Source organism: Pongo abelii, chromosome 1, assembly GCF_028885655.2.
Source record: "Pongo abelii isolate AG06213 chromosome 1, NHGRI_mPonAbe1-v2.0_pri, whole genome shotgun sequence".
In the NCBI taxonomy this organism is placed as follows: Eukaryota; Metazoa; Chordata; class Mammalia; order Primates; family Hominidae; genus Pongo; species Pongo abelii.
The window spans coordinates 205,746,067-205,770,728 of record NC_071985.2 but is presented as its reverse complement, the minus strand read 5'-3'; the positions used below and the strand labels follow the sequence as shown (position 1 = coordinate 205,770,728).

Below are 24,662 nucleotides of genomic sequence, written 5' to 3'. Positions count from 1 at the left end.
AAGAGAAATTTACCAACCATAAAAGTATCCCGTCATATATTCCAAATTCAAATACACGATTTTACTTGTTTTTAGTCACTGTTCTTTCTTTGAGAAAATAAACAAGAACGAACACACTTGCAAATGAACATGCTGGCTGAGTTTTACACATTTGCATAGTTCCGCAGATGTTAACAACTCTGCATGTATAGAAAACAACCATACATTCATTCACTGTTAGAAACCAAGTAGGTGGAGCCTTCTCTACACAGCTGCTACATCTCATTTAGAAACAGAGTTAAAGCAGAGAATTCTTTTTTTTGAGACGGAGTCTCGCTCTGTTGCCCAGGCTGGAATGCAGTTGTGCAATCTGGGCTCACTGCAAGCTCTGCCTCCCAGGTTCACGCCATTCTCCTGCCTCAGCCTCCTGAGTAGCTGGGACTACAGGCGCCCACCACCTTGCCCGGCTAATTTTTTGTATTTTTAGCAGAGATGGGGTTTCACTGAATTAGCCAGGATGGTCTCAATCTCCTGACCTTGTGATCTGCCCGCCTCGGCCTCCCAAAGAGCTGGGATTACAGGCGTGAGCCACCGCGCCCCACCAGAGAATTCTTATTTGGATGTTACATCTCACTAACTTTATCTCAAAATTGGTTCTTTTATTCAAGATGTAGATTACTTTCAGGAGTTGTCAAAGACATCTTTGAACTAGTTTCTTTTTCTGTAAGAAACAGCCAATCAAGTTGGCCAAAAAATGACCATAGGCTTTTGGAAAGTCTCATCTTGAGGCCAAATGGGTAGCTATTCGATTCAGTTACATGATCACACACTGCCAAAGAGTCAACATTAAAGTCCATTCTATAATCCCTTTAAATGGCAATACTAGATTTAGACGCTTTACAGACTGTTTTTTTCTATCTTCACAACAAACCCAGGGGAAATAACGTGGTTTTCTTTTTGTAAATGAGGAAATGGAGGTTCTCAGAGCTGACATAGCCTGCTCAAGATTCTAACTAAAAAGTGGGAAAGCCAGAATTCAAATCCAAGTTTCACCATGTTACACTGCCTCAGATGATAAAGTAGTCATTATACTGCTCAGAAAGAAAAATGAGAATTTTTACAAGTTACTACAATAGAACTGTTTTATTAAACATATGAATGTATTTATTTTGTACAAAACGCAGTAACACTTCTTCCTTCCCTCTGCCCCTAGAGGCACTACCACAGAACTTCATGTTCACAGAAACACACGTCATGACAAGTGTGTCAAAAAGTCATGACAAGCAGGAAAGTGCAATTCTGAAAGTAATGCCACACAACCAAAGTGGGAAATGAAAACAGGCAGAGGCCAGCAGGTTTCTCAGCTAGGGCTCTGCCTACAAGGCCCTGGTCCTGCTCATCTTTCAGCAGGAAACATTTTAAGAAGAGAAACTCCCGAGCACTATGTAAGTACTCTCCTGGTAGCATCCTTCCAATTCCATCTATCTTGATGTTGTAACAAGCTTATTTGTAACTTCCTCAAGAAATCCCACCCTGGATTGCATCCCTGTCAATTGCCCATCTCCCTCTGAGCTTCAAACAAAACAAAGTAAAACAAAAGAGCAGTAAGTTTCAAAAGGAAGTCAGAGGTCTGAGACCTTTGATAGATGAAACCTACTTCCTAGAAGCCACCTGGCCAGACATATGCAGAGCTGGAGACAACAGATTGTGAAACTAGGTCCAGCTGTAAAATATCTCAGGTACCCAATTAGATCCAGTTATTCTGCATCTGTGGATTTAAAATGGTCATCATCTACAGTAGAATAGATGTGCCCCTCATTGCTCAGAAAATCCACAGCTTGCCTAGAAAGAAAAAGAAAAAAAAAAAGGTCATTTTCAGGCCAATTCAGAAGGAAACTGTCTTTTGGATATGGCCAAATATGCAAAATTCACTTATCTCCCAACTTTCTACCTTAGCTAAGAATTCACAAGTATTCTGCACATAGAAAGCTCTCACAGGGAGAAATGCCAGTAAAATAGCAAAACAGAGCTTATTCATGGAGACAATGGCTATTAGGGCTGTCTTGGATCCCTCTCCCAAATTGTGCAAAGGAAAGACAACAGGGCCTCACTTAAATACAGTCTAAGCAGGAAAACAAGGATCTAAAGCTGTAGTCACACTTGCACACAAAATCTCATAGTAGAAACCACTGTCTTTAAAAGCCCCCCTTTTCCAGCCACACACTGAAACCCTGTTGGTCCCTCTCTGGGAAGTAAAGTTGTGGGAAGCAAAGGAAACACTCTGAAACCTTCAAACCCTTCAAGGTCCTCAGGGTTAGTTTCAGTAACATATTAATAGCCACAATCTACACAGCACTTAAGTAACAGCAGTTCTCTACCTCATCAGCACACAACTCTGAGACAGGAATTATTATCCTAATTTTACAGGACAGGAAATGGAATCAGTCCTGAGCATTTCTTATCTATATAGGCCTGGCAGGTCAATTGATTTACAGTAACAAATAACTATCACAAGCACCATAAGGCAGTTTGTTTGATTGCTTTACTACACTGGAATCAGGAGGCTGCTTGTCTAAGATGGAATCAGGATAAGGGCGTTGGAAGGACTGATTGTTTAATAAGGTACAGATAGCCTAATACACTCATGTCCACAATGGGGACAGTAACAGCAACAGGACTGTACACCTGAGGACCAGGAGCTAAGGACTTCCCTCCTTCAGTCTAAATCCCATAAGGAAATCAGGTCAACTTTTTGCTCAGAATTATTATATATCCCTCACATATAATGGTCCTTAGTGTTTGCTGAATGAAAAAATTTGCTGAATGAGTGATGTGATGGGTAGCACCATTTTGGCCCATAGTCTTTTTCCTATTTTTCCATAGCTGAACAATTTCCATTCTGCCAACAGGGTTGCAGTTAAGTTTTTTTTGTGTGACAGTCTCACTCTGTCATCCAGGATGGAGTGCAGTGGCACAATGATGGCTCACTGCAGCCTTGACTTTCTGGGCTCAAGCGATCCTCCCACCTCAGCCTCCTGGGTAGCTGGGACTACAGACATGCACCACTGTGCCCGGCTAATTTGTTTTTGTTTTTGTAGAGACAAGAGTTTCGCCATGTTGCCCAGGCTGGTCTTGAACTCCTGAGTTCAAGCAATCTGCCCACCACGCCTCCCAAAGTGCTAGGACTACAGGCATGAGCTAGTGCCTGGCGAAATTTTACTTTTTTTTGAGATGGAATCTCGCTCTGTCACCCAGGCTGGAGTGCAGTGGTGCGATGGTGGCTCACTGCAACCTCCGCCTCCCGGATTCATGCGATTCTCTTGCCTTAGCCTCCGGAGTGGCCGGGATTACAGTTGTGTGCCACCACGCCCGGCTAATTTTTGTATTTTTAGTAGAAACGGGGTTTTCACCATGTTGGCCAGGCTGGTCTCGAACTCCTGACCTCACGTGATCCACCTGCCTCGGCCTCCCAAAGTGCTGAGATTACAGGCGTGAGCCACCATGCCCGGCCGCCAAGTTTTACTTTTTAAACTCACTTCTCACTATCAGGAAACCCTTGTGAGGTGAAATAGGTACAATGCCAGAGCCTGAGCTCATGAAAATCAAATACTTACTTGACTGAGGATACAGACATGTGTTTCAGCTGGTTCTTAAGATCCTGAAAGTTCAACCCTTCAGGTCTTGGACAAGCCTTAATCAAATTCAACACCTGAAGATTCAAATCAGAAAGATTTTAGAAATTGTTTTGGATCAGCCTCCCCTTGGCAAACCTGAGTCCCTTTATAGAAAAGAAATGAACCAGGTACTTAAACAGTCGTAGCTCATTAAGGAAGTAACAAAATTTAAGACTGTCTGTGTTTTGTATTTTGAAGCCACTCTGGTGGAGTTTACCTGGTTTTGGGCCACAGTGAGGCCATTTGCTGGCATGAAGCTATTCCCACCGAAGTTCCCTGCTTCACTCATTCCTGGATTGCTGATAGGTGCTCTCCCTGCTGAGGGCTGAATTAAGAAATAAGTTAACAATATTAGAAAATCCATCAAGATAAACAGTCTTTCCTACTTCAAATAGCTCATTAAGCAGCTTACAAAAAACAATTTATAAACAGTTTCCCAGTAACACTGCTTACGCTGGAATGGACAGCTATTATCTAATGAGTATTTCACAGGAAGATAAAGTAACTCCCCGAAGCACATAAACATCAAAAAGAGAAAGATACTCTTGGCTCCTTTTGTTTGTGATGTGAGACGAACCAGAGAAGAGTAGCAGTAAGAAGAAAATTACCCAGAGTCTGCTATTTTGATATCCGTGGGGCCCAATCACTCAAGCATTCACTGAGTGTCAACAGGCATGAAGCACCACAGGCAGAGAAAAGGAGACATACTCCCTATCGTCCTCTCTTTCCTTCTTTTTTTAACCACCAAATTCTTAAAATGCTCTGCAATCACTATTTTCATTTCCTTTCTTCCCAGTCACTCCTCAGCCCACCATATTTGGGTTGTCCCCCAGTACCCTCTGAAACTGTTTTCACCAAAGTCACCAAAGACTTTTCAACCAATTATCCAAAAGTCTCTTTCAGTCCTCCTAATACTTGACTTCTCAGAAGCAGACACTGCTGACCACACTCCTCTTGAAATGTGTTCCTCCCTGGGCTTCTTGACACCACATTCTTCTGGTTCTCCATCTGCCTCTCAAACTGAAACTTCTCAGTATCCCTCATTAGCCTCTTCTATCTGTCTCCCAAAAAGCTGACAGTGTCCCCAGGATTTCATCCGAGACCGCCTCCTAGGCCACAAATCCTCATTGCCAGCCGGACTGCTAACCGGATGCCAACATGGTAAAACCCCGCCTGTACTAAAAATACAAAAATTAGCTGCGTGTGGTGGTGCACACCTGTAATCCCAGATACTAGGGAGGCTGAGGCAGGAGAATCGCTTGAACCTGAGAGGCGGAGGCTGCAGTGAGCCGAGATCACGCCATTGCACTCCAGCCTGGGTGACAGAGTGAGATACTGTCTCGAAAAAAAGGGCCAAGCGAGGTGGCTCATGCCTGTAATCCCAGCGCTTTGAAAGGAGGTTGACATGGGCAGATCACGAGGTCAGGAGATCGAGATTATCCTGGCTAACACGGTGAAACCCCTTCTCTACTAAAAATACAAAAAATTGGCTGGGTGTGGTGGTGGGCGCCTGTGGTCCCAGCTACTCGGGAGGCTGAGGCAGGAGAATGGCGTGAACCCAGGAGGCAGAGCTTGCAGTGAGCCAAGATCGCACCACTGCACTCCAGCCTGGGCGAAAGAGCGAGACTCTGTCTCAAAACAAAAACAAAAACAAAAACAAAAAACCCAAATAAACAAAATTTTAAAAATCTGAGTAAAGGTAATCCTTACCATGGCCTCCAAAGCCCCACATAATCTGGGCCCTGCCTTCTTGCCTACAACCCTCTCCCTCTCCCCTGTCATTTGCTTCACTCCCAGACACTGGCCTTGCTGGTTTCAGAGATATCATGCTTACTCCACACTCCTGGCTCTTGCACGTCCTAGTCCCTCTGGTTTAGAATGTTCTTCCTCATCTAAAATTGTACCATTCTTGTTCCCTCCAACACCCTCTTCTCCTGTTTTGCTTTATTTACTTCAGAGCACCTATATAACTACCTAAAATTATACATGTATTTTTGTTTATTGCTTGTTTCTCCCAAGAATGTAAGTATATAGTGTTCACTGCTATACTCGAATGGGGACTAGAATGATTGGTACTATCAAATCAAAGTAGGCGCAATAAATATTTTTCTTTTTCTTTATTTTTTTTTGAGACAAGGTTGCTCTGTTGCCCAGGCTGCAGTGAGTGGCACGATCACAGCTCAATGCAGCCTTGACCTCCTGGGCTTAAGTGATCTCCCAACCTCAGCCTCCCAAGTAGCCCATCTAATTCTTTAATTTTTTCTGTAGAGACAGGGTCTCCCTATGTTGCCCAGGGTGGTGTCTTGAACTGGGCTCAAGTGATGCCCCCACACCAGCCTCCCAAAGTGCTGAGATTTCAGGCCATGAACCACCACACCTTGCCCTGAGGGCTTTCTAATACTAGAGTCAACTCTAATTTTGTGTGGTCCTAGATGGACTTGCCAAAGTGAATTCACACAATGGAAAATACTATGGAGAAATTTCAATATGAACCAAGAAATATAATTTCAGGGAAAAAATAATAATATGTAATTTTTCCTACTTAGCCAGTAAGTTGGAATGAAGACAGCAAAATGCTGTCCTGAAGGGGACTACTCTGAATATGCACTGACAATCCTGGAGCTAAGAGCTATATAAGAGCTAAGAGCCTATAATTACATGTCTACACCTGAGGGTTGTCACAGCCCTCAGCTGTCCAGGCCAGTGGAGTCAGAGGAACTCCTAATTCTGAGAGAAACATGAGTGTTTCATCTGGAATAAAATACAATGACAAAGCTAATGGAGAAAGTGTTCTGAGGACTTAGTGAAGTCTTTCTCTGGCTCAGCCTTCAAAATATCAAGGAAATCAAAGCTGGAACACAAAAGTAGCCTGTGTTCTTCCAGGGAAGAGAAAAAGCTAGGAAAGTGAGGCTACTCACCTGGCTGTTGGCTTTGCTTAGTACCATGTGTGCATTGATCACTTCCAGAATATGTGTGGTGAACTCATTCATATCCTCCAGGGGCATGATCTTAAAGGCTACCAGGCTCTTTTTGTTCTATTAAAATGAAGGAAAAAAATGTGAATAAAATATGAACATACATTAATTTCAGGTCAACACTGTGGCTCTTTCCTTGGTTATAATATTAATATTTCACCAATATGAGAAAAATGTTATATACTCTCAGAAGTATTCCAAATATGGTCAAACATGAGGAGAAAAAAACTAAAACTAATAGCTAAGGGACATTAATAATTTTCCCAAGGTTGCATAACCAAGCAAAATCTAGACTCCTGACTCCGAATCTAGTGTTCTCCTTTCTCCAACTAATGAATGCCACAGATCGCAACTGTAGAAGGAGATTCTGTTCTTTCTTTACCATTCTGTTAATTTCATGTCAAGGTAAAAAAAAAAAAAAAAAGAAAAGTTATTTCCTTTTGAAGAGAGTAAGAAATAGAAATAACTTCCCATTAAACAGGGAGACTTAAGTATTTTAACTATCCAAAAGCCATGACATGAATCTAGAAACTGCTTCATGCAAAAACACTTTAACTGCTATTTTATTCTGACTTTACCTGAAAAGATCTCAGGTGGCCTGCCACTTTCACATATGTTTCTGGAGGAACCACAGTGTTTTCACTGCTGGCGTCCTAACATAAAATACAAACATGTCATTAAGGTTTTAGTGACGCTGGTGAAAGCCTCTTTAACATTTCTATATTATGTATAGAAAAAGAAAGTTATGAAGTAGAAGAGTTAAAGGATCCTAAAATGACATTAAGTAGTTTGCCCTGCCTTTTACAACTTATTTTGTAAAATCAGGAATTAGAATAAAAATATCTCTAAAGGTAATTCTCAGTTCCAAAGTTCTGTAGCACATCATAAAAAAGCAAACAATTATGACACTCTCGTTCAAGCTCTTAGGCACAGAACTTTCTTTTTTCTTTTTTTTTTTTTGAGAGGGAGTCTCGCTCTGTCACCCAGGCTGGAGTGCAGTGGCACGATCTTGGCTCGCTGCAACCTCCGCCTCCCAAGGGAGGGTTTGAGTGATTCTCCTGCCTCAATTTCCCCAGTAGCTGGGATTACAGGCACCCGCCACCCGGCAGGCACACAATTTTCTGGTGGATATACTTATTGGCAAAGCAATTCTACTTTTAGGAATTTAAGGAAGTAATTAAGAACATACATTAAGATTTAGATTTATCATAGTATAGAATATCAAAAATTTTAAAACAACCTATCCAATATAAAGTACACATTTCTATATAACAGGATACTCCACACTGTTGCAAATGATAAAATAGAATTCTATTTACTGCCTGGAAAAACAAGTCATGATACATGGAAAAAAGCTCATTTCCCATTTGGGACAATACACACTAAACAGTTTATAATGGTTGACTAGGATAATTAAAAACGATTTTAATATTTATCAGTTTCCTAGAATATGCACACATTATTTATAAGAAAAATACATTAGCTGATTTTTTTTTTTTTTGAGACGAAGTGTCTTGCTCTGTCACCCAAGCTGGAGTGCAGTGGCACGATCTCGGCTCATTGCAACCTCTGCCTCACAAGTTCAAGTGACTCTCCTGCCTCAGCCTCCCAGGTAGCTGGGACTATAGGTGCCTGCCACCACACCCGGTTAATTTTTTTGTATTTTTTTTGTATCTTTAGTAGAGACAGGGTTTCCCCATGTTGGCCAGGATGGTCTCGATCTCCTGACCTCATGATCCACCCGTCTCGGCCTCCCAAAGTGCTGGGATTACAGGAGTGAGCCACCGTGCCCGGCCCATTAGCTGATTTTTAAAGTTCTTTTCTGACTACATAAAATGTATTACTTTAAAAAAATTGAAAATATATCAGGGTATGTGGGCTCACACCTGTTATCCTAGCACTTTAGGAGGACAAGGCAGGAGGATCCTTCGAGCTCAGGAGTTTGAAACCAGCCTGGGCAACATAGTGAGACCTTGTCTCTAAAAACAAACAAAAAACTAGAAAATATATGCTTAAAAATAAAAACTCTGGCCAGGTGCAGTGACTCACGCCTGTAATCCTAGCATTTTGGGAGGCCAAGGTGAGCAAGTCACTTGAGGTTAGGAGTTCGAGACCAGCCTGGCCAACATGGTGAAACCCTGCCTCTATTAATAATACAAAAAAAAGTGTGGGCACAGTGGCTCACGCCTGTAATCCCAGCACTTTGGGAGGCTGAGGCGGGCAGATCACGAGGTCAGGAGTTCGAGACCAGCCTGGCTAACAGGGAAACCCTGTCTCTACTAAAAGTGCAAAAATTAGCCAGGTGTGGTGGTGGGTGCCTGTAGTCCCAGCTACTCGGGAGGCTGAGGCAGGAGAATCACTTGAACCCGGGAGGCGGAGGTTGCAGTGAGAGACTGTGCCACTGCACTCCAGGCTGGGCAACAGAGCAGGACTGTATCGCCAAAAAAAAAAAAAACCCACACAAACAAAACAATTGTATTCCCAAATACAACATTTTGAATCCACTTGAGAAAAGATCCCTACTTCAACTCCTTTTATCAAAATATGTTCCATGTAGATCACAGGTTTAATTATAATAAAAGAAACCATAGAAATAATATGAACAATTTTTTTCTTTTTTTTGAGACAGAGTCTCGCTCTGTCGCCCAGGCTGGAGTGCAGTGGCGGGATCTCAGCTCACTGCAAGCTCTGCCTTCTGGGTTCACGCCATTCTCCTGCCTCAGCCTCCCTAGTAGCTGGGACTACAGGCGCCCGCCACCACGCCCGGCTAATTTTTTGTATTTTTAGTAGAGACAGGGTTTCACCCTGTTAGCCAGGATGGTCTCGATCTCCTGACCTTGTGATACGCCCGCCTCGGCCTCCCTAAGTGCTGGGATTACAGGCGTGAGCCACGGTGCCCGGCTTTTGTATTTTTAATAGACAGGGTTTTGCCACATTGACCAGGCTAGTCTTGAACTCCTGACTTCAGGTGATCCACCTGCCTCGGCCTCCCAAAGTGTTGGGATTACAGGCGTCAGCCACTGAACCCAGCTGAGATTTACTTATTTGGTTTTTTGATAAGGTCTCGTTTTATCATCCAGGACGGATTACAATGGTGGGATCTCGGCTCACTGCAGCCTGTGCCTCCCGGGTTCAAGTGATTCTCCTGCCTCAGCCTCCTGAGTAGCTGGGATTACAGGCATGCGCCACTGTGCCTGGCTAGTTTTTGCATTTTTAGTAGAGACGAGGTTTTACCATATTGGCCAGGCTGGTCTCAAACTCCTGGCCTCAAGTGAGCCACCTGCCTCAGTCTCCCAAAGTGCTGAGAGTACAGGCATGAGCCACCGCACCTGGCCAACAGCTCATTTTTAATCTGAAGTATATATTGGGTGGCTGCTTAAGTTTTTTTTTTTTTTTTGAGATAAAGTCTCGCTCTGTCACCCAGGCTGGAGTGCAATGGCACCATCTGGGCTCACTACTACCTCCACCTTCAGTGGGGCAAGTAATAGCAGATGTGGTGGAAATAGCAGGAGAACTGGAATTAGAAATGGAGCGTAAAGATATAACTGAATTGCTGTAACTTTATGGTAAAACTTGAGTGGATGAGAAGTTGCTTCCTTTTTTTTTTGAGACTGAGTCTCACTCTGTTACCCAGGCTGGAGGGCAGTGGCACAATTTTGGCTCACTGCAACCTCCATCCCTCAGGTTCAAGTGATTCTCCTGCCTCACCCTCCTGAGTAGCCCGGATTACAGGCATGTACCACCATGCCCAGCTAAATTTTTTATTTTTAGTAGAGACGAGGTTTCACCATGCTGGCCAGGGTGGTCTCAAACTCCTGACCTCAAATGATCTATCTGCCCGCCTGGGCCTCTCAAAGGAGTTGCTTCTCATGGATAAGCAAATAAACTGGTTTCTTGAGATGGGATCTCCTCCTAGTGAAGATGCTGTGAACATTGTTAAAATGACAATAAAGGATTTAGACTACTACATAAGTTTAGTTGAGAAAGCAGTAGCAGGGTTTGAGATTGAATCCAATTTTGAAAGAAGTTATACTGTAAGTAAAATGCTATCAAACAGCATGATATAATATAGAGAAATCTTATGTGAACTCAGGCAAACTTTGTTGTCTTATTTCAAGAAATTGCCACAGCCAGTTCAACCTTCAGCCAACTACCATCCTCCTCAGTCAGCAGCCATCAACACTGAAGCAAGACTGTCCACTAGCAAAAACATTATGAAATTGCTGAGGGTTCGGATAACTGATTATTACTATTTGTTAGCCATAAAGTTTTTTTTTTTTTTTTTTTTTTTTTGAGACAGTTTCGCTCCTGTTGCCCAGGCTGGAGTGCAATGGCGCGATCTCAGCTCACTGCAACCTCCACCTCCCGGGTTCAAGCGATTCTCCTGCCTCAGCCTCCCAAGTAGCTGGCATTACAGGTGCCCACAACCACACCCGGCTAATTTTTGTATTTTTAGTAGAGACAGGGCTTCACCACATTGGCCAGGCTGGTCTTGAACTCCTGACCTCAGGTGATCCTCCTGCCTCAGCCTCCCAAAGTGCTAGGATTATAGACGTAAGCCACTGCGCCCGGCCACCATAAAGTATTTTTTAACTAAAACAAACAAACAAAAAAAACAAACTTTGGGACTAGTAGAAGCTTCTGAAAGGTAAACTAGAAAAAACTGCACAATTTATTTTTCAAAATTATTTCTTTTTGAGATACGGTCTTCCCATGCTGCCCAGGCTGGTCTTGAAATCCTGGCCTCAAGTGATCTTCCTGCCTAAGCCTCCTGAAGTGCTAAAGTTACAGGTGTGAGCCACTGTGCCTGGCCGCATTATAAGAGGTCACTATAATCATTTTCAAGTTCTTGCAAACAAAAACACTCTTAGGGGAAGGGGAATCAAAGAGAAAATTTATAAAAACCCCACAAATTGACATTAAACATAGTAAAAAAAAAAAAAAAAAAAAAATCTGGCTAAACCCAAAGAAATACACATAAAAAATGACAAAATTTTCACTGACAAGACTATTTTTTTCTGAGATGGAATATTGCTCTGGTGCCCAGGCTAGAGGGCAGTGACGCAATCTTGACTCACTGCAACCTCTGTCTCCCAGGCTCAAGCAATTCTCCTGCCTCAGCCTCCCGAATAGCTGGGACTACAGGCATGTGCTACCATGCCCGGCTAATTTTTGTATTTTTATTTTTTATTATTTTTACGTATTCTTTTTTTTTTTTTTTTTGAGAGTCTTGCTCTGTTGCCCAGGCTAGAGTGCACTGGTGTGAAGATCTCTGCTTACTGTAACCTCTGCCTCCTGGGTTCAAGCGAGTCTTGTGCCTCCGCCTCCCGAGTAGCTGGGACTACAGGCGTGCACCACCATGCCAGACTAATTTTTTTATTTTTAGTAGAGACGGGGTTATACCATGTTGGCCAGGCTGGTCTCAAACTCCTGACCTCAGGTGATTCACTCATCTTGGCCTCCCCAAAGTCCTGGGATTACAGGTATGAGCCACCGCACCTAGTCAAAAAGACTATTTTTTAAAATAACTATCATACTGGCAAAAATTTAAGACAAAAACCCATCGTTATAAAGGGTATGGAGGATGGGCACAGAGGCTCACACCTGTAATCCCAGCACTTTGGGAGGCTGAGGTGGGAGGACTGCTTGAACCCAGGAGTTTAAGACCAGCCTGGGCAACAGAGTGAGATCCTATTTAAAAAAAAAAAAAAAAATGTTAAGGGTATGGAAGCTAACTGGGCACTCTCATGCATGACTGAAGTGTAAACTGGTACCTTTAGAGAAGACAGTACAAAAATGCAAAAACTAAGATGTTAAAAAAATGTCAAGTGTGTATTTCCCCCCAGAAAACCTACTTTTAGGAATACATCTTATGATTATTTTATTTTTTTGAGATGGAGTTTTGCTCGTTGCCCAGGCTGAACGCAATGGCACGCGATCTTGGCTCACTGCAGTCTCTGCCTCCCAGGTTCAACTGATTCTCCTGACTCAGCCTCCCGAATAGCTGGTATTAATAGGTGCGCGCCACCACGCCCGGCTAATTTTGTATTTTTAGTAGAGATGGGGTTTCACCATGTTGGCCGCGCTGGTCTTGAACTCCTGACATTAGGTGATCCGCCTGCCTTGGCCTCCCAAAGTGCTGGAATTACAGGCGTGAGCCACGACGCCTGGCCTTACGATTATTTTATAATCGTGAAGAAATGTATGCAAAGATACTCACTGGAGCATTGTGTATAATAGCAAACGACTGAAAAGAAGTTAAATGTTGTTCCCTGACTGGGTCCACTGTTAAGTAAGGGATGATGTATTCTTATAATGGAATCAGTGGTCATTTAAAATGATAGATGTAAATCTTTACAGATAACATTAAACAATCAGTTCTTGGCTGGGCCATGGTGGCTCAAGCCTGTAATCCCAGCACTTTGGGAGGCTGAGGCAGGATCACCTGAGGTCAAAAGTTCGAGACCAGCCTGGCCAACATGTTCAAACCCCGTCTCTACTAAAAATACAAAAATCAGTCGGGTGTGGTGGTACACGTCTATAGTCCCAGCTACTCGAGAGGCTGAGGCAGGAGAATCACTTGAACCCGAGAAGCAGAGGTTGCAGTGAGCCAAGATTGCACCAATGCACTCCAGCCCGGATGACACGAGTGAAACTCAGTCTCAAAAAAAAAAAAAAAAAAAAATCAGCTCCTCACCACGCATGGTGGCATCAGCCTATAGTTCCAGCTACTTGGGAGGTTAAGGCCAAAGGATCACTTGAGCCCAGGTTTGAGGTCAGCCTAGGCAGCAAGCCAAGACCCTGTCTCTATTAAAAAAAAAAAAAAAAAAAAAAGGCCAATGGCTCATGCCTATAATCCCAGCACTTTGGGAGGCCGAGGCGGGTGGATCACCTGAGGTTGGGAGTTCGAGACCACCCTGACCAACATGGAGAGACCCTGTCTCTACTAAAAATACAAAATTAACCAGGTGTGGTGGCACATGCCTGTAATCCCAGCTACTCTGGAGGCTGAGGCAGGAGAATTGCTTGAACCTGGGAGGCGGAGGTTGCGGTGAGCTGGAGATCGTGCCATTGCACTCCAGCCTGGGCAACAAGAGCACAACTCCATCTCAAAAAAAAAAAAAAAATCAGTTCTACAACATAATTTTGTGCAGTTGCATAGCATATTATCCCTTTTACAGTAAAAGAGGTATGTGGACATCTGTATGTACATATACGCAGAGACAGATGTCTGAAAGGATATTTTCCAAAATGTGTCGTAATAGTAGTTCTTTAAGAGACATGAGATGTCAGGTGATTTTTTAAATGATTTATAAGCAAGCATAGTGCATTTTGTATGAACATGTAGTATTAGGTATCCATAGTATCTACCTCCCTGCTTGATGGCAGGGACTGTGTCTACTTCATTCTTTTTATACCTGGAACCAAGCACAGTCTAGTTCAGAATTGGTACTCCAACAATAACTGCTGAATGAATTATCCTTTATTTTTCTGAGAAGGAAAAAATTTAAAAATTACATAACTACCAAGTTATTTCTCTATAGATAACTTGTGGTTTTTGAAGGAAAACCGTCTTTTTTTTTTTTTTTTTTGAGTCAGTCTCTCTCTGTTGCCCAGAGCAATCTTGGCTCACTGCAACCTCTGCCTCCCAGGTTCAAGCAATTTTTCTGTCTCAGCTTCTGGGTAGCTGGGATTACAGGCACCCGGCTCATTTTTGTATCATTAGTAGAGATGGAGTTTCACCACGTTGGCCAGGCTGGTTTCAAACTTCTGACTTCAGGTGACCCGCCCGCATTGGCCTCCCAAAGTGCTGGGATTACGGGCGTGAGTCACCATGCCCAGCCTAAAACAGTCTTTATTATCCAAATTTTCTGTAATGAATGTATTTCAAAAACAAAATACAAAACACCAAGAGGCCTTCTGCACAATTGAAAAATAAAAGGATAAAAAGTATATACTGTATTTCAGTCTATTTTATCCATGTTTATAAAGATACTTATATATATGCTGCTTTGTAAAAATTGGGTCAAATCCTGCATACCACATTGTAATATGCTTTTCTCAACAATTTATGGCAAACACTTCTTTGTGACAATACACGCTTTTCTGTATCATTTGTAGTATGTTATAAATGTGTCATGGTTTACTTAATAATCCTTTATTGCTAGTATTTTGAGATTGCTTTATTTTTATTTATTTATTTTGAGAAGAGTCTTGCTCTGTCGCCCAGGCTGGAGTGCAGTGGCACAATCTCGTCTCACTGCAACCTCTGCCTCCCAGGTTCAAGCAATTCTCCTGCCTCAGCCTCCTGAGTAGCTGGGATTATAGGTGCGCACAACCACATCCGGCTAATTTTTGTATTTTTAGGAGACAGAGTTTCACCATGTTGGCCAGGCTGGATTCGAACTCCTGACCTCAGGTGATCTGCCTGCCTTGGCTTCCTAAAGTGCTGGGATTACAGGCGTGAGCCACTTCACTGGCCTAAATCTTTGTACATGTCTTTAATTCTTTCCTTGAGGTAAACTCCTGAGCTGTGGAGTTCTGCTAGGTCACCATTGTTTGTTTGTTTGTTTTTGAGCGTCATCTTGGCTCACTGCAAGCTCCGCCTCCCGGCTTCAAGCCATTCTCCTGCCTCAGCCTCCCGAGTAGCTGGGACTACAGGCACCTGCCACCATATCCGGCTAATTTTTTGTATTTTTAGTAGAGACGCGGTTTTACTGTGTTAGCCAGGATGGTCTTGATCTCCTGACCTCGTGATCCGCCCACCTCGGCCTCCCAAAGTGCTGGGATTACAGGCGTGAGCCACCGCGCCCGGCGTTAGGTCACCATTTTTATGATGACCGTGTTAGCCAGGATGGTCTCGAACTCCTGACTTCTAGTGATCCGCCCGCCTTGGCCTCCCAAAGTGCTGGGATTACAGGTGTGAGCCACCCTGCCAAGCCAAAAAGGAGCTTTATATTAATTAAAAATTTAAATGTTTGTAATATGTTGCAAATATTCTCCACATTCATTTAAACAATATTTATCCCAGGACCACTATGTGACTAGCACTGCTCTAGGTGCTAAGGCTACAGTGGTGACCAAGATAAAAATCTTTGTTCTAGGCCGGGCGTGAGGGCTCACACCTGTAATCCGATCACTTTGAGAGGCTGAGGAGGGTGGATCACCTGAGGTCAGGAGTTTGAGACTAGCCTGGCGAACATGGCGAAACCCCATCTCTACTAAAAATACAAAAAATTAGTCAGGTGTGGTGGCGGGTGCCTGTAATCCCAGCTACTTGGGAGGCTGAGGCAGGAGAACTGCTTGAACCTGGGGCCCAGAGGTTGCAATGAGCTGAGATTGCGCCACTGCACTCCAGCCCAGGCGACAGCACAAGATTCTGTCTCAAAACAAACAAACAAACAAAAAAAGCAGGGGCAGGGTGTGGTGGCTCAAGCCTGTAATAATCCCAGCACTTTGTGAGGCCGAGGCAGGTGGATCACAAGGTCAGGAGTTCAAGACCAGCCTGACCAAGATGGTGAAACCCCGTCTCTACTAAAAATACAAAAATTAGCTGGGCGTGGTGGCAGGTGCCTGTAATCCCAGCTACTTGGGAGGCTGAGGCACAGGATCACTTGAGCCTGGGATGCGGATGTTGTAGTGAGCCGAGATTCCACCACTGCACTGCCTGGGCAACAGAGTAAGACTCTGTCTCAAAAAAAACTTTGTTCTAATGGAACTTAACATTCTACTGTCTCCTGTCATTTGACTTTTAATTCTGTTTTTGGTATATTGGGAAGGTATATAATCAAATCTGCTAACCTTTCACTTTAGAGTATCTGTCTTTGATGTCTTTTTGTATTATTTTTATAAGAAAAAACTTTAAAAAGACTAAAAAAGTTCAACATCTCCACAATTCCAAAGTAACCCCATCATGATTCAAAAACAGCCACTTACATCTGTGTCAACCCACTGGCGAACGTCCATGGGTGCAGCTGTCATGTCATCTATTTTGTAAACAATGTTGGTTGGAGCCTTCTCTGCATGTCTGATGATCCCCACAATAGTGACCTAGGTTAGAAGAAACAAAGAGAAAAAAAAAAGGTCCAGTTTCCCCTGAAACCAAGGCTACATTTTTGTATTTTTTAATGAAGTCTTATTTCATTCTTTATTATGAGTAAGTGATTCTTTCACAAATTATTTGACATACCTGTGAAATCTCAACATTCCCAATTCTGAACACTTCATCAACCAAAGTGGCAGAAAGCAGCTGAGATATAGTACAGGGCACAATGTGCTGGGCTCGGGCTCTCTGAAAAGAAAAAACATGCAAAATTCAATTAAGAAAGTAATAACTATCACTCATTCAACACCTGCCACATGCCAAGTACTTTAAATATATTAGAATATTGAATTTCAAAACAAATCTCATTATCCTTGTTTCAGAGAGATGGAAACCAAGGTCATATAGCAAACCAATACCACACTTTTAGAATCCAAACCCAGGTTTGTCTAACTCCAGAGCTCCTGCTGAATAGATACATGTGTTGCCCTGAGAATTCACCAAAATGAGTAGGTCAGAGTGGGGGACAGGATAAGGAAGAATGACCTGCTGCTGCCAGAACAGACCTTCAAGAGGAAACCCCAGCTTTAGGGTGCAGACAGGCTGGTGCTGCTGTTCAGGTCACTGACAAAATGAGATGGTATTGGGAAAAGGTTTGAGAAACGACTAATGGAGACAGGACTTTGGAATTGCTTGTAGGTCTTGTGATGAACTGTAAAAGGTAGAAGAATAGCTTCTTGTAGGACAGATTTTTTGACAATCAAATGGAGCTCCTGGGGAAATGGAGTAAGAGCTTGGCCATGTTGGACATCTTTTTAAATTTTTTTTTCTTTTTTTGAGACAGAGTTTCACTCCTGTTGCCCAGGCTGGCATGCAATGGCGTGATCTCAGCTCACTGCAACCTCCATCTCCCAGGCTCAAGTGATTCTCCTGGCTCAGCCTCCTGAGTAGCTGGGACTATATGTGCCAGCATTTTGCATTTTTAGTAGAGATGGGGTTTCACCATGTTCGCCAGGCTGGTCTGGAACTCTTGACCTCAGGTGATCTGCCCACCTCAGCCTCCCAAAGCGCTGGGATTACAGGTGTGAGCCACCGCCCTCGGCCAAATTTTGTTTTGAGATGGGGTCTTGTTCTGTCACTCAGGCTGGAGTGCAGTGGCATTATAGCCCACCGCAGCCTCAAATTCATGGGCTCAAGCAATCTTCCTGCTACAGTCTCCTGAGTAGCTGGGACTACAGGCGCAACACACCCAGTCAATTAAAAAAACATTTTTTTTCTGTAGAAACGGGGTTTTGCTATGTTGCCCAGGCTGGTCTTAAACTCTTGGTCTCAAGTGATCCTCCCATCTTAGCCTCCCAGTGTTAGGATTACACGCATAAGCCACTGTGCTAGACTCATGTTGGATGTCTTAGGGGGAACAGGCAGGATAGGGTAGGCAGAACAGTATCTAGTGAGTACACTCAAATCATATCCTTTTTTTTGAGATGGAGTCTCACTCTGTTGCCCAGGCTGGAGTGTGGTGGCCTGATCTCGGCTCACTACAACCTCCATCTCCTGGGTTCAAGCAATTCTCCTGTCTCAGCCCCCTGAGTAGCTGGGATTATAGGTGCACGCCACCACGCCCAGCTAATTTTTGTATTTTTTCTAGAGATGGGGTTTTGTCATGTTAGCCAGGCTGGTCTTGAACTCCTGACCTCAGGCAGTCTGCCCACCTCGGCCTCTCAAAGTGTTGGGATTACAAGCGTGAGCCACCGCACCAGGCCCAAATCATATCTTAAACCAGCCAGACAACAGTGTAAACTTATTTTTGCCTACCAGTGGCAAGAGGTAGTCTGGGTAACATAAAGATGAATACAATGGGACAGGATTTACCCTCAACATAGTCCTAATCTAGGGGAGGTACAAAGGTAAACAATAAACCTGATCTTGATACATTGTAAAATGAAACATGCCATGTGGGACCTCAGAAAAGCTTACTGGCAAAAGAGGGAGGCTTTAGGCTGAACTCTGAAGCAGGAGAATTTCAACAGTGGAAATGTAGCAGGTAACAGGCTGAGGGCAAGTATGTACTCCCAGTCTCCTAGAGGGAATATGTACAAGGCACAAAAACGATGAGAGCTCTTCCTGTCAGAAGCCAAGAGGAAGTGGACCAATACCTGTACTACATGGAAGACTTAGAACACAGGAGACTCTTGGCCTTCATGGATTTAGCAGTTGCAACTCTGACCTGAACATCCACGACACTGCCAATATTTCACTTTGCTGAAGCATGATTTTGAATGGTGAGTATTGCCACAACAGGATAAAGTAAGCTCAGTCAACCGCTGGCACATATACTACAAAAGGCAGCAGCCAAGCTTGAGGGTTAAGACTGTGGCTCTATTCTCAAGAGCAGTTGCTCGGCCAGGCGTGATGGCTAACGCCTGTAATCCCAAGGCCGAGGCGGGCAGATCATTTGAGGTCAGGAGTTTGAGATCAAGCCTGGCCAACATGGTGAAACCCCATCTCTACTAAAAATTAAAAAAAAAAAAATTAGCCGGGTGTGGTGGCGCATGCCTGTAATCCCAGCTACTGGGGAGGCTGAGGCAGGAGAATCACTTGAACTCGGGAGGCGGAGGTTGCAGTGAGCCGAGATCATGCCACTGTACTCCAGCCTGGGCAACAGAGACTCTCCTCAAAAAGAGAAAAAAAAAAAAGAGCGGTTGCTCTTGGTCACATGTATTAACTCATTTGTACCTTGGTTTCCTCATCTGCAAAACTAGAAATCATATTATAAAAATTAACTACACGGTAAAGGACTCAGAATACTACCCAGCACATAGCACTCAATAACAAATGTTAGCTATTATTATATTAGCTATTGTCCCTCATTCTTTACATCTGCAATAGCTTTTAATAACAATGTTGACAGGATCAGCTGTTTTTCAATTTTACTTTATGGTATTTTATAGGTAAAGTTACATGCTATGTTAATATTTATAGCCTTAAAATTTGCAGGGGTCCCAGGATTTACCTCTCACAAACTACTATATTTCTGTTTTTACCTATCACAGCTGAGATTTTCATTGTATCTTCAGCATAAGAAAACTTAAGAACCAGTAAGGTCAAGTGGCAAGAACATGAGGTTTGGAGCCAGAGAGTCCTATAGACCCATGCTCAAATCCCAGCTCCCAAGTCCTGGACACACTCGACCACTTTTTCTGAAAACTGGGGACATATACCTCTTAAGTTGTAAATGAGACACATAACATATATGAAGTGCGAATACCAATCTCTCCATGTAGTAGATGTTTGACAAATATTATTACCTCTCAGGTAAAAATGTTACATATAGGTAACAGTTGAGATGTTAACAATGCCTTCAAATTCATCTCAAGTATTTATTTTTTATTGAGCACATATTTTATGTAGGAGTTGATCACAAGGAATTCCTAGTCTGCTCCAGAGAGGTTCACAAAGTGTCAATAAAAATACGCTTAATTTTGGAAAAAAAAAACAAACAAAAACATTTTCAAACTAAAAAAATTTTCATAGCTATGAACTACAGACTACTCTGACAGTACTTCAGGAAAGTACCATTATTACAGATTAAAATTGGGTCACTATTTGAAACTTCACATGGTTCAATCATATTGAACAAATATATAATCAACAGGAAACATTTTGGATAGAGTTTTTTATCACCCAGGGATGGTGCTGCACACCTGTAATCCTAGCTACTTGGGAGGCTGAGGTGGGAGGATCCCTTGACCGCTGGAGTTAAGAGTCTGCGGTAAGCTATGACTGCACCACTGCACTCCAGTAGGGGTGAAAGTGAGACTGTCTCAATTTTAAAGGAAAAAAAGAATAGGGCGTTTACCTAACTTTTAACTGTGGAAAATACTAGATTTAAAAACAAAACAAGGCCAGGCGCAGTGGCTCACGTCTGTAATCCCAACACTTTGGGAAGCCAAGAAGAGCGGATCGTCTGACGTCAGGAGTTTGAGACCAGCCTGACCAACGTGGCAAAACCCCGTCTCCACTGAAAATACAAAAATTGGCCAGGAATGGTGGCATGCGCCTGTAGTCCCAGCTACTCGGGAGGCTGAGACAGGAGAATCGCTTGAACCCAGGAGGTGGAGGTTGCAGTGAGCTGAGATTGTTGCACTGCACTCCAGCCTGGGCAACAGAGAAAGACTGTCTCAAAAAAAAAAAATAAAATAAAAACAAAGACTGTCCAGGTGTGGTGGCTCATGCCTGTAATACCAGCACCACAGGAGGCAAGGGTGGGAAGACTGCTTTAGCCCAAGAGTTTGAGACCAGCCTGGGCAACATAGTGACACCCTGTCTCCACAAAAAGAAAAAAAAATCCAGAGACTGGGATTGAGTCTCCAACTTACAAGCATTATTCTCTGAAAAGCTATCTTAATATCCAGCTTTTAGGAATTCTGAGATAAAAATTATAACAACCAGAATGGAGAAAAATAGTTAAGCTTGAGAAGAAAAGATGAGAACCAATCATCTACCTTGTTTTCTCCTTCACGACCTCAAGAAAATCAAAATAGAGAATTAAAGTCCCTTGAGATCTTCCAGGAAAGAGAAAACTACAACAGGGAGAAGTTGCTGCTCATCAGATGTTGGATTTGTTCAACATAATGTGCGTACTGTCTGATTCTAGTTCCTTACTAGCTATGTAAGCTTAGGCAGTCCCTTTATATACCTAAGTCTCTGTTGTATGCTGGAATAAACAATAAATTCCTTACAGAATTATATAAAATAATTTATATGAAAGTTATAAAGCGGCCGGGCACGGTGGCTCACACCTGTAATCCCAGCACTTTGGGAGGCCGAGGCAGGCGGATCATGAGGTCAGGAGATCAAGACCATCCTGGCCAACATGGTACAACCCCGTCTCTACTAAAAAAATACAAAAAATTAGCCGGGCGTGGTGGCGGGCGCCTGTAGTCCCAGCTCCTCGGGAGGCTGAGGCAGGAGAATGGCATGAAGCCGGGAGGTGGAGGTTGCAGTGAGCCAAGATTGCGTCACTACACTCCAGCCTGGGCGACAGAGTGAGACTCCGTCTCAAAAAAAAAAAAAGAAAGAAAGAAAGTTATAAAGCAATGTCCAAATATACCAGAATATCAATGAGTTTTTTAACTTGCTTACACTGAATCTTAACACATCTCAGTGACTCCTAAAGAGAAGTCAAATTAACCTCACATTTATAGAATGAAATTGCAGTTGTTAAATGCAAACTCAGCTGGGAGTGGTGGCTCACACCTGTAATCTCAGCACTTTGGGAGGCTGAGGCGGGTGGATCGCTTGAGGCTAGGAGTCTGAGACCAGCCTGGCCAACATGGCCAAACCCTGCCTCTAAAAAAAAAAAACACAAAAATTAGCCTGACACCGCAGTGCACATAGGTAGTACCAACAAGCTGCTAGAGAGGCTGAGGTGGGATGATCACTTGAGGCATGGAGGTCCAAGCTGCAGTGAGCTGTGATCACATGCCACTGCTCTCCAGCCTGGCAGAGACCCTGTCTCAAAAAAAAAAAAGGCAAACTCATTTCAGAGTGACTAATCAACATTTAGACAGCTTTCTATAGATTGTTTTCCTACACATTGCCTTACTCATCAATTCTCAATATCACCCTGTGACATAAGTACTACCAGTATCATCAGATGAGAAAAACCAAGGGCCACAGCCTTCAAGATGCTTTCCTGAAGTCACAATACCAGTTAAAAGGCAAAATGGATTCTGGAGCCCCCACGTTCTGGCTCCATAGCCTGTATTCTTTGTATATAATATTAAGTCTCACAATGACATTTTAAGGTATGTTAGCCCCTCTTCACAGGGGCAAAACTGACTCCCAAGCCAGTTAAGAAATGTGTCCAGTGACACCCTACAAGCAAAACAGCACGGCAATGGCAGAACACACATCTATGACTTCAAAGACCACATTTCTTTTTTTGAGACAGAGTCTACTCTTGCTCTATCGCCCAGGCTGGAGTGCGGTGGCACCATCTTGGCTCACTGCAATCTGTCTCCCAAGTTCAAGCGATTCCCCTGCCTCAGCCTCCCTAGTAGCTGGGATTACAGGCGCCCGCCACCACGCCTGGCTAATTTTTGTATTTTTAGTAGAGACGAGGTTTCACCATGTTGGCGAGGCTGGTCAGGAACTCCTGATCTCAGGTGATCCACCCGCCTCAGCCTCCCAAAGTGCTGGGATTACGGGCGTGAGTCACCGCGGCCGGCCCAAAAACCACACTCCTGATGTCGCCTCATCCCATTTAATTTAAAAACGGGCCCAAAAACCACACTCCTGATGTCGCCTCATCCCATTTAATTTAAAAACGACTTTGAGCCGGGCTCCGTGGCTCACGCCTGTAATCCCAACAATTTGGGAGGCTGAGGCGGGTGGATCACCTGAGGTCGGGAGTTGGAGACCAGCCTGACCAACATGGAGAAACCCCGTCTCTACTAAAAACACAAAATTAGCCGGGCGTGGTGGCGCATGCCTGTAATCCCAGCTACTCGGGACGCTGAAGCAGGAGAATCGCTTGAACCCGGGAGACGGAGGTTGCGGGGAGGCGAGATCGCGCCATTGCACTCCAGCCTGGGCAACAGAGCGAGATTCCATCTCAAAAAAAAAAAAAGAATGTAAAAGAGACTATTAATACAAGTTCAGGCCAGGAGCAGTGGCTCATACCTGTTACCCCAGCACTTGGAGAGGCCGAGGTGGGAGGATCGCTTGAGCTCAGGAGTTTGAGACCAGCCTGGGCAACATAGTGAGACCCCATCTCTATTTTAAAAAATAAAAATAAATAATAAAAAAAACAAGTTGAGAGCGTTCACACATGACTGATTCATTAGCTAGGCTGATCAATTTCAAAATAAGGCCAACAAGGGGAAAAGCCAGGGAAACAGGAGGTGCAAAATTTGGCAAGATTTCATTTCTGAAACTTACAGCACTTAATTATAAGAGATGCGGATAATAATAGATCATTATCGCATCAGTTCATGTCGAAATCTTCCTTCAAAGCATAAAGTTTCTGTCATAAATGACTCAGGGACTTCAGGACAGGATAAAACAAAACTAAATACTCCTTTCAACCTACTGATTTCTTTTCGGCCTGAGAAGGTGCGGGCGATCCAAAGCCCCCCGGGGACTGCGTGTAGCCGCCGGCTCCCCCGTATGAGGAGCTGCCATAGCTTTCGAATCCACCTGTTTTGAACAACAGGATTAGTGCCTGTGCCACGTCCCACGCCTCCGAGAAACCCGCAGGCTCCCCGAGGCTTCGCCCCTCCAAACACTGCCCCAGTCTCCCTAACCTCCCTCGCCGCCTTCCTGCGACCCCCAAACGCCCCAGCTCCGCTCCCGCCCTTCCTCTCCCGCTACCACACGCCTCTCGGACACCAGGCTCGCCCTCTTGCTAAAACCTCCTGCGATTCTCTTCCTCTTCCACCCCGCACCCCCATCATTACTGTTCCACATCTTGGTCACGATTCTCCGCAAAGAGGCCGAGAAGGTTCGGGTCTGGGGGAATCGCGGAAAACCACAGAAGGCGGCCGCCACTGCGCCGCTCTGGCTACTTTTCTCGGGCGCCACAAACTCCTTCCCGCGAATGGCGGAGCCAGTCAGCTCCCAGGTGCTTCTCGCTTCAGCCAATCGGTGCTCACGAATGCTACGCTTGTTCCTGTCTTCTCTGCCCATGCTCCAGAAAACGCGTACTGCGCTCCCAGTTGGCTCCAAAAGCCTCCGCGGCCATCTTTACGAAGGGCAAAACCCTCCGCACTAGCGGAAGCAAGGAGCTGGCAGGGCGGTATCGCAAGAAATCAACCAATGAGAACAATACTACCGCGACGCAGCGCCGTGTGATCCCACTCTCGTCAAGTGCGCGACTTCTGACGTCACTTCCTTTGTTCGGCGTGCCCAGGTTCCCGCCAAACTATCATCAATCAGACGACGCCTTCATCTAAAGGGCTGTAGTGGAGTTTTGGCTTCGGTGTTTCC

General features: G+C 44.1%; 1 protein-coding gene across 2 annotated transcripts; it reads right to left on the bottom strand.

Annotated features, from left to right (window-relative positions):
- Window positions 1-1,093: 1,093 nt before the first annotated feature.
- RPA2 (replication protein A2) lies at window positions 1,094-24,445 on the bottom strand. 2 transcript variants are annotated; one of them, NM_001131890.2, is given in 9 exon segments: window positions 1,108-1,821; window positions 3,594-3,688; window positions 3,871-3,978; window positions 6,572-6,688; window positions 7,207-7,281; window positions 16,565-16,678; window positions 16,818-16,919; window positions 23,767-23,873; window positions 24,134-24,445. In NM_001131890.2, coding segments are annotated over 9 exon segments (1,032 nt in total). In that variant the 5' UTR covers window positions 24,363-24,445; the 3' UTR covers window positions 1,108-1,736.
- Window positions 24,446-24,662: the final 217 nt, after the last annotated feature.